Source organism: Nannospalax galili, unplaced genomic scaffold, assembly GCF_000622305.1.
Source record: "Nannospalax galili isolate Female #2095 unplaced genomic scaffold, S.galili_v1.0 scaffold208, whole genome shotgun sequence".
NCBI lineage: Eukaryota > Metazoa > Chordata > Mammalia > Rodentia > Spalacidae > Nannospalax > Nannospalax galili.
This window is the reverse complement of record NW_008357998.1, coordinates 934952-945562: the sequence shown is the minus strand read 5'-3', so window position 1 is coordinate 945562 and position 10611 is coordinate 934952. Positions and strand designations below refer to the sequence as shown.

The window sequence follows — 10611 nt, the reverse complement described above, 5'->3', positions numbered from 1 at the left end:
CTGTAGAAAAAGATGAGTTAACACAGCTCTGGTCCCTTCAGTCCACCTCTCCTCAGCCGTGTACCTGAGACCAACTAGTGCCTGAAGTTGTGCGTTCTCTACCCACATGGCCTTTCCTGTCACCTGGTGCCACACTTTGAATGTTAAATACCAATTTCTTCTGGAACACAGTCAGGGCATTCACATAAAAAGAAATGACATTTCTGAGCAGGGTATCCCTTTGTTTATTTTGATAGAGCCATCTCTCAAAAGATACACATAACATAAGGGTCAGAGAAGTAGACAGAGGGCACACCCACGTGGTAGTTTCAAAGTCTTGGGTTAGTTATTCATGGGTAACTCTGAATGTTTAGAATATATTACCCACTATTCTGACAAAGGAATCTTTGAAATTGATAATTCCTGATTTCAAATGGAAAATGCGTATTATTGTGCTCTATCTTCCTAGGTGAGTGGGATGGAGAAAATAAACTGGGGTTGGGGGATGCTTGAGTTGGGATCTTCCTTCTCCCCCCTCCCTCCATCCTACTCTAAGATTATAAACATCCAAGTGTCACTAGTCAACAAGTGCAATTAGGAGCAAAGGCAGGAAGGAAGGTTGGGAGGGAACTGGGAACACCCAAGAGGAATCGGTGGGGAAACCCCACAGAACTCCTGCGTCCCAGAGACACGGGAGGTTGAGGCGGAGCCTGGCGTGCGGCTGCCCAGCCGTAGGAGGCGGGCGGGCCCTGGTGGGAGGGTCTGGAGATCGCTGCTCTTTAGGACTTCGCTTCTCAGAGTGAGAACCTCCCTGTTGCTGGAGGACCACGGCGGACTGGCTGCCGAGCCCCGGACGCCTCCTCCCCGCGCCGAGTCCTGCCTGGAGTGGCAGAGGTGCTGGCGACGGCGGCAGAGCCTCGCCCACTGCCATCCCCACCCTTTCCATCTTAAGACATTAAAGAACCGCGGCTCCTGACACGTTCTTGGAGGACTAGGGCACAGAAGGAGCGAGGAATCAGCAGGCGCAGGGGGACCCGCCAGGCGGCATGTGGCCGCTTGGAGCCGCCCGGGCGCCGGGGGTCTGAGGCTGCGACTCCGGCTGGCCATTGTGAGCCTCCGCAGGGACCCGCTGGCGCCGCCGTCCCCTGGTCCGGGGCTGCGCCTCGATGGGGCACCTGGCCAAGAGGATACGCGGGGGCCGCTGCCTGCTGCCCCTGCTCGGACTCTTTGTACTGCTCAAGGTAGGGAACCTCCACCAGCCCTCGGCGACACCGATCCTGACGGCCGTGGGGAGAGACGCGCGCGAGGTGCGGTGGCCGCGCTGGGAATCGCCAGCCACGCAGCCGGGCGCACGCTTTGTCCTCGCAGGCGCGGGTGCAGGGTGGTCTGCAGGGATGCGGGTGGAGGGATGAAGGAAGTTTGCTCCTGCACTTCCAGCTCTTTGTGCTCCTCTGCCACATCAGAGGTAGACTTGTGGGATAGTGCTTTCTTGGACAAAATGAGGTCGCGTTCACCGCTGGTCCCTGTGGCACCCCAATTCTGCTTAACCTCCCCGCCCTCCCCTAGTGGGGCCTTGTGTGATTGCTTTGTCTCAATTTACCTTCTGCGGGAATCATTACAGGGCAAAGAGCTCCCTGGCCACAAACGTGCTGCTTAACTGGGTTTCTTTGAATAACAGACTTTCTCTCTCTGTCTAACCTCCACCCACACCGGAGATTCCTTGTAAAAACTGCACTTTCACGGCTACATTTACAGAGGATACTGCTGCTATTTTTAATGATAGAAAAGTGGCTAGCTAGCTAGCCAGGTAGGCAGGTAGATAGAAAGATAGATAGATTTTGGATACTACACTTTTCCCTGTCCTTTTAGGACTGTGTTGCTCAAGATCTTACTTTGAGAAAATGAAAGGGCTATTTGGAGGTTGGGGGGAGCTTAACACCTTAAACTTAGGATTAAAAAAAATCAGCTAGCTGTTTTCTTGGAACGTGGGGTGAAATTAGGACGTGATATCCCTCACTCGTGTTTTCAGTGGTCTGCTTTAGCCCCATTAATCAGCCTTTCGGTACCTTCTCCGCTTTGCAAAGCTGACTCAGGAACGGCCACAGGTGACCGGGAGCTATCCCTTCAGCACCATCCAGATACCTATGCAAGAAAGGTTGAAACATTAATGACTACAAATGTTTCTTTATTAAGGAGCCACTTCTTGCTTATACGCCCATTAATTATGAATGCTTGGTAAGGGTATAGTGAGTAGGACGCATGAATCATGGGCAGCATCAATTTTAAATACTCTATATTTTCTTTTTTGTCTTATGGGAACGTAGGAAAATGTAGTTTCAGGGAAAAGCAGCAACACAGTAGGCAGACAAGATGAAAAACTAGACCTGCTATTTGTTTGAATATTTTCTTAAGTTGTCAATCATTATTTTACTTTGAATCTGGTAAATAATAATTCAGTCATACATTTCCCCAGAAGGAGGTTGTTTTTAATACACATCACAGTTACATTGTGCTTGCTGAATTTTTATTAGTAACTTTTCTATTTCTCAGACTCTGCAAAAACTGTGATATCTGTGACACTCATTATGAATTCAAGATGATAAGTTGTGTCATGCATTTTACTGAGCAGAGTTTAATATATTTGTGACATCAAATTCACACTTAACCTTTGGAATAAGTGCAGGTCTTTGCTTCATAGTAGATAATAATTCCAGAAATGAGACTAGAGAGGAGAGGTAGAATTTTGAAGATAGAATGCAAAAAAGTGGCAAAAGCTTGAGCTCAAAGCCCAATAATGGAATATGACAATGTAGTCAGCAATGGCATGGTGGTTATTTAGTGTCTGTAATGCACTTTCACTCTCCTTCACATAATACGTGTGTTTCTCAACATTTGTCTATAAAGGTCAATTGTGATAGGCTGCATGATATAAAACACACTTTAACCAATATTTCTACTTAAAGAAGCATTATGATAATGAGAAAAAATCGTTTTGTAAAGAAAGCTATTAATACTTGTTTTATGTAGGTGCAATGTTTGTCTTACTTTAATATAAAGTATACCAGAAGACAAATATGTATTGAAAACCCAGTATGCCATAAGCTTCCAAATATTCCACAGCACTCTTACTTTGAATCACATTTTCTTACAGTTAGCAAGAGATATTCAAACTGTTACATTGGCACATGGTATAATATCTTACATTTTGGGTTATAGTATTAGATAGTGCATCAGGCATTTAGTATAATCCCTTTATAATTTGGGGGTATTTTTGAATTCAAGGTGACAGTAAAACAAATCTGATCATGCACTTGGTAGCATGAAAATCAGAGCATTCCATTATAAAATGTCAAATAGTCTACCAGAGCTCAATATAAGACCTAAAATGGTCGTGTCTATGAAACAAACCATTGCCTATCTCCTCTAAATGTCTGCAAAGTTTTAACCTTGACCAAAATTTATTCATCGATATTGCCTCCATGTAAGAGTGAACATTTCTAAGAAACATAAGTCAAACAAATTAAACTCTGAGACGTGATTCATAATTTTCTACTTTCCACAACTCAGATGAATAGAAGCTGTGGGAGGGTGGGGTTCCACGTGATGGTTATCACCAGTTTCACTGAAGGAACTTAGGTGGGACTGAGAATGGGAGATTTTGTGCATCTTTGTTTGTCCATACTTTAGTTTTGGGTCAATTTAATGAGGTACATCCGTTATCAGAGTCACCTAACGTATGTTATGAGACTGATATCTGCACAAATGATGTGGCGTAAACCTGAAACTGTTAAAATGGTGCATTAATGTTGATGGTGTGTGTGTACAATCAGAAACAGACCTGGAGCGCTATTACAAACGTGAACCTTTCAGGCTCAAAGTCTATCTATGCGCGCACACAGAGTGTTTATCTCGTGTTTTCCTCTTGTGTGTCTTCCCATAATTCCTACTGAAAACAACCTAATTCCTCATCCCATCTGCCTTTCCTTGAAAATGGTTTCCTGTATCATCAGCTCAGTCAGCATCAGTACTTCTCCAACTAAGATGCAAACTAGAAACTATGACCTCACAGGAATTTGAAGTCAACCTTACCTGAAGTGTTGCTTATTAATGGTCAACTGACTGAAGACTTCCCCTGTACAATCGACTTGGCATGAACCCTTTACTCCTTTACACTGTCTATATTTCTTTACTCAAATGAGATGTCATCAAAGTCAATTAACTCTGAAAGGAGTCAATATTATACTTTTTGAAGGTCCATGTTTAATGCTATAAAATATGAAGGCTATGATACTGGCCAAACTATTTTTTTGTTTTGTTTTGTTTTTTTGGGGGGGGTCTTTGTTTTGTTTTGTTTTTAAGACAGGGTGTCTTTGTAGCTCCAGCTGGCCTGGAACTTGCTATGTAAACTAGGCTGGCCAAGATCTCAGAGAGATCTTCCTGCTTCTGCCTCCCGAGTCCTGGGATTAAAGGCAGGTGCCACCACACCCATCTATGGCCAAACTATTCTTTTTCTTATTCTTTTTATTTTATTTTTTTATGTGTATGAGTATATTGCCTGCATGTAAGTAAGTGTACCATGTTATGCAATGCCCGCCGAGGTCAGAAAAAGGCATCAGATTCCCCTGGAACAAGAATTATGGATGATTGTTAGCTGCCATGTGGGTGCTAGGAATCGAACCTGGGTCCTCTGCAAGAGCAGCCTTTTAACCACTGAGCAATCTCTCCAGCCCCACAGTCTGTCTGCCTTTCTCCACTTCCCTGATACTGCCTTCACCACACACATACATCTAACTTGTTTCATTTTCCTTGTGGAGGTTTTATCCTAAGCACACTGAGGAGAGTTTATTGGCTCTGCTGTTATAGCTTATGGGATGCGCTCGTGTGCTTTAATTCTTTATGATGAAAGAGATTATTGTATGAAACAGAAAATTCACACTTTTACTCTACCTTATGTGACCTCCAGGAAAATGCACATCTACTCGCATAGATGATTAGAGACAATTTGAGACTTGTACTTTGAAGCACAGTATTATTTTTAGTATTTAAATGTCTTGTTTAAAGGTGTTTAGTATTCTTTAGACTAATACCTGAGTTTGCATGCATATGTGAGGGGTACACACATGTGTGTACACATGTGTTCATGAGCACATACCTGTGCATATGCATGCAGCGGCCAGAGGTCAACTTCTATCATTCTCTTCCCTATTGTTTTTAAACAGAGTCGCTTACTGAAACTAGAGCTCAGCTTTTTGCCTAGGCTGGCTGACAGTGAGCTCTGGGCTCCACCTGTATCTCCCTTTGTCCCCAGCACTGGCTTATAGACGTGCTACAACATGACTATCTTTTGACATGAACACTGGGGGTCCCAACTCAGGTCTTCATGCTTGTGCACCAACCACTTTATCACTGAGTCATGTCTCCAGCCCTTGATCCCAGAGTCTTATAAATAAGATTTCAACTTGAGTTTTGAAGGTTTGCAAAATGATGTTGTTGTTGGGTGTAGTTGGTTCATCTGGATAAGCAACACTGTGTTCGGTGGCAGTGTGACCAACAGAAGTCTTAACGTCGATGACACAGGAAGAAGTCCGTTTTTCATTCCCCTCTAATTAGTGAATCCAGATACGTGGCTTCATTCTAAGAAGGCTCAATGCAAAGACAAGCGTCCTGCAAAGTACTTGATGTTCTCAGCGAATTATTCCACACGTTAGAGCTGTTTTTGAAAGAAAGAGCTATTTATTATAACTTTTTGTTTTTCCACGTGTATTAGAATTTGGCATCTGAAATGTGATTTAACGTTAATAAACAGGATACAAATTTTCTTCATTATGTAAACAATTTCTGAGTATCGTGAAATATTGTAATATTGACCTGTGACTATGTCTATATAAGGAAAGCATGAAGAACTATCATTATGTGAATTAAACAATGATAATTATAATGCTATTATGAGACTATAAATAGTAAATCTTTTTATCAATCACATATTAGTGTATTATTAAAATCACAAATCAAAATACAAATGTGTTTTTTTTCAAGAATATGAATCTCCCACTTGCTCATTTATTCATCAATGTTACCTCAACTACTACTTGATTTTGTCAATTAAAAAGCAGTAAAAAGCAGACATGCCCATATCCCAGCACTTGGGCAATACAAGGAGCAGGTACAATCAGGAGTTCAATGTCATCACTGACTATGGAGCAAGTTTGGAGCCAGTCTGGGCTATATAAGACCTTGTCTCAAAATAAAAATGAAAATAAAAATAAAGCTATTGAAGGTTGGAATGGTGGTGCTTGCCTAAAGCTCAAAACTCAACAGGCTGAAACAGGAGAATCTCAAGTTCAAGACCAGCCTATGCTATACCATGAGATAAGATCCTGTCTTTAAAAAAGAAAAACAAAGTTGTTACTGATACAGTAAGGGAAATGGTTTCCTTACCTGGGTACAAAATCTACAGTGTCAGCCAATACCCAGGTAATACTGGCAATATTTTCAGTTCCCATCTCATACCACGATTACCACCACCCCTACCAAGTCAATACTTTTGCATTCCTAATGGGAGAAGACTCTCCAGTGTTTTGTTACCACACTGCTTTTAGCAGTTTTTTTTTTTTTTTTCTGCAGAATTTGTTGGTGATATTTATGCTGGTATTTAATTCAGAGTCATAATCCAATGATTTATAGAACTCTTCCATAAAGGCTTTGTAGGCCCATTGGTCTCAGCTCCTTCTGCTTACATAAATGTGTGAGTTTCTTTGCATACTTGTGTCACCTGATTTGAGAAGCCAAAACAAGGTGAAAAGAGCATGTTGTAGTTTGAATGTAAAATGTCCCCCATAGGATCGTATGTGTGAACACTTGGTCCCCAGTTGGTAAGACTGTTTTAAAAGGATGAGGAACTCTTAGAAGATGGAGCCTTACTAGAGGAAATGGGTTCTTGAAGCTTGTAGTCTGGCCCCACCCACTTCCTGTTGGTCCCCTGCTTCCTGCCTGCAGAGGCAATGTGACCAGCTGATTTACCCTCCTTTCCCAAGCCTTTTCCTGCCATGATGGACTATGTATCCTATCTCAAAGTGTAAGCCCAAATAAACTTTTCCTTCCTTAAGCTACTTCTTGTCAAGTGTGTAGTCACAATAAAGAGAAAATTAACTACTACGTGGCACAAATAGAGGAAGCAAGAATATGAATAGGGTTCAAAGAAGCAGGAGGAGGAATACAGCCTTTCCTTATTTTTCTTGGTGCTGCTGATTCTAGAAGCTTCATATGGTTTCTATAAGCCATTGAGAAGAATATAGTTTAAAAATAAACTATAACTACAACCAGCTTTTAAAACTTTTTATATAACTCTATAGTCACTGTCTCTTGTTTTTGTTGTTTTTATTTTTCCCTTACCAATGTGTCCCAAGGTTCCATAATATCAGTCCTTAGCTTATTTCCCCCTTCAAAGAGTGCCTTCAATTTATTTCTACAGGTACATCTACATCTTATTTCTATCCCCTAATGTTTCAGAATCTAGTTCTCTAGTGATAAATTTCTTCTTTCCTGAGGCATTTGAGATTCTTAAAAGATGGCTCCTTTATCTTCTGTATTTTAAAACAACAAACAGAAGATGTTTGGAGTAAGATTGAAGAGGATTCTTGATAAAACGTCTTTTCTTTACCCTTCTCAGGAAACTGAGACAAAGGAAAGAAAGAAATGATACTTGCTTGGGAAAATATTTCAGAAACAGAGAACGAAATTTGGAAATAGGGCTTTAAACTCAAGAGCTTTATTACAAATTACATACATGCATGTAATTTCTGTAAGAAAATGATTGCAAGGAAAATTAAAGAATGAAATGGTGAAAACAAATAGACAGCCATCCTTCAATCTGTATGCAATTCCATTTATTCATTGCATGTGCACACACACATGCCACAGCACACTTGTGGAGTCAGAGGACAACTTGCAGGACATGGTTATCTCCTTGCACCACACAGGTCCAGGGATCACTCTCGGGGTAAGTACCTTTACTAGCCGAGCCATCTCACCCCTCAGATGTGTTACTTTCCAAAACTGACTGTTACTTTGTCACCCTTCCAAAAGAAGAATGAGGCGCACGTTATTTCCCTAACAAAAGTGTACCTATCTTAAAGTAAATGAAACCAAATAAACCCATTTTAACTGGTAATTTGTGTACTTTTATTATTAAATGTAAAAGTAGGAAAGCTGTCTATGATGTAGAGTCCTAAGCCTGTTCATAATAATCTGCATAAGATTCAAATGGCATATAGCTCTCTTTTGTGTGTATTATCTTATTTAACACTTTCCAGATAACTGAGACTGTCTACTTATTTTTCTGTATACTGACTTTTATAGTTGAATCCTCAATGTCCTTACCATTGACCCTTCGTTATCAAATGCTTTATTAATTGCATTAGATCTGCCATATTCCATTCTGTCCCTGGAGCAGTTTCTTTGATATTTCTATCACTGATCATCTTTTTTTTTTAAGAAGATTTTTTTTATCAGCCTATGGTCTCAGGGGCTGAACTCAGTTCATCAGTACCCATCGAGGCATCTTGCCAATCCTAAATCAGGAACTTCTAACGAGTCAAGTTGGTGGTCCATAAAACAGAAATTCCTGTCCCTGGCCCTCTTTTACCCTTAGTCCTTTCCAAACAATAATGAGTCAGATTGAGATTCCCTGTTGTTATTACCTGTAGGAACTTCTGTTTTGCATGTATAAGCCAGAGGCCAGAGAATCCCAAAGACGACAGTATTTTATGTATCTTTGTATTTTATGTATCTTTGGTCCTATTTGAAGTCTTGTGCTTATTTCTGAATGAGAATTTTATTAACCCTGATATTTCTGCTTTGGGATTCTGGTTTTAAATTCTAGTTCATTCCTCTTTGCCCAATAGTTTGCTTGAAAATTTTTTGACTCACCTCTTTTTAAATTTTATGTATATGGGTGTATTGTTTGTATGCACATAAGTGCTCCTGTGTCATGCAATGCCCACAGAGGTCAGAAGAGGGTGTTGGATCACCTGGAATTGGAGTTATGGACCATTGTTAGCGACCGTGTGGATGTTGGGAATTGAACCCAGGTCCTCTGCAAGAGCAGCCAGTGCTCTCAACCAGTGAGCCATCTCTCCAGCCCTTGGCTCACCATTTTTTTTTCCCCAAAGACAGACTAAACATTGAGAAGTTACTCTTCTTCTTTAATATGAAGCCTGTTATCTGGATTACAGAACAAGGATTTAATTGCCCAATTACATTCAGTCAATCAGACACTTGCTGATCATCTGTTAGGTACTAGGAATTAACTAGATGCTGTAGGGAAAGAGTGGATAATAATCAAATGAGTTCTTGAAATGGCATAGGAGGAACATAGACACAGATAAAGGAAAAGGATATGAGATATAGTTATATTTGTTTTAAAATAGAGGAACACATAAGATATTAAAGGAGAGACAGTTAAGTATTTTGTGGTTTAAGATGACCTATGCATTTAATCCCGAAGCATAGATGTTTTCCTTTACAATGTAGACATAAGTTAACATGCCAACTTAATGCTGTGAACATTAAAAATTTAGCATATATCTTGACAAGCAGATTACTAAAACTTTCAAACAACTAAAATGCAAAAATATATGTTTAAATCAAATACTATCAAGTATTTCAATGTACTTGTGAGTTGAACGTCACTTAATAATCTTACAATAGATAGGTTTACATCAATGGCCCATTATTGTATTGTTAAAGTGCTAGAGTTTGGGTAGTAGTAATTGTTTTCTGTAACCTTAATTTCGTTTTTTCTTTGTTGACCAATCAGAGCCAAAATTAGGGCAGAAATTGAACTTAGATTATTTGTTTTCACATTCATGGATTAATGTTTCCCATCATTCTATCAATTTTATGGTAAGAAATTTTATGGAAGTTGTCAAGATGGCTCAGCGAGTAAAGGCATTTGCTGACATTCCTGATGACCTAAGTCCCATCCCAGAACCCACAGAGTGGAAAGAAAGAACTGACCCTGTCAAGCTGTCCTCCAACCAATACATGTGCATCATGGTATGCATACATCCCCCATAAATAGATCCACATGCAAATAAATAAAAGTAAAAAAATTAATTGTATCTGGAGAGTAGAAAATAAACTTAGAAATTCTTTGAGTAAATTATTATTATGTTTAGTAATATCCACTTGCTGTCAACTAAAGATTTCTGGAAACTTCTGAGAACATACTTAGACAAGTCCTCTCCGTGCCTGGAACAGGGTCTTTAGGATTAGGCTTGTAACTATGCATCATCTTTTTTCTAAGAATTACCAGGAATTCACAACTTAAGTCTATTCAGTGCCCCCCCCCAAAAAAAAGATATTTAAGTAACATGGCTATGGGATTTTTATTTGATTTGTCAATATGCTGAGAAGCGAAGTACAGTGATAAAAAATAAGAGTGTGGCTGCCTGTTCCAGCCTTCCTCTGGCACAGGGGCTGAGAGCTCAGTGTACCTCCCTGAGAGCACCTGGATCCTGCCCCCATGTGGTGATAAGAGTTATGCAATTTGGGAGTGTTTTAGATAGACCCATTGAAGGGGTACTCCAATTGCCTCACCCTGCATCCCTGTTCAGCATGGAAGAAGCAGAG

General features: G+C 40.4%; 1 protein-coding gene across 1 annotated transcript in view; it reads left to right on the top strand.

Moving 5' to 3' along the window:
- Positions 1-797: 797 nt before the first annotated feature.
- Ptpro (protein tyrosine phosphatase receptor type O) overlaps positions 798-10611 on the top strand; it is a 243911-nt gene continuing 234097 nt past the window's right edge. Inside the window, exon 1 of the mRNA XM_008856033.2 lies at positions 798-1220. Coding sequence (XP_008854255.1) covers positions 1146-1220 — 75 coding nt within the window. The 5' untranslated portion in view covers positions 798-1145. The remainder of the gene's footprint in view (positions 1221-10611) is intronic.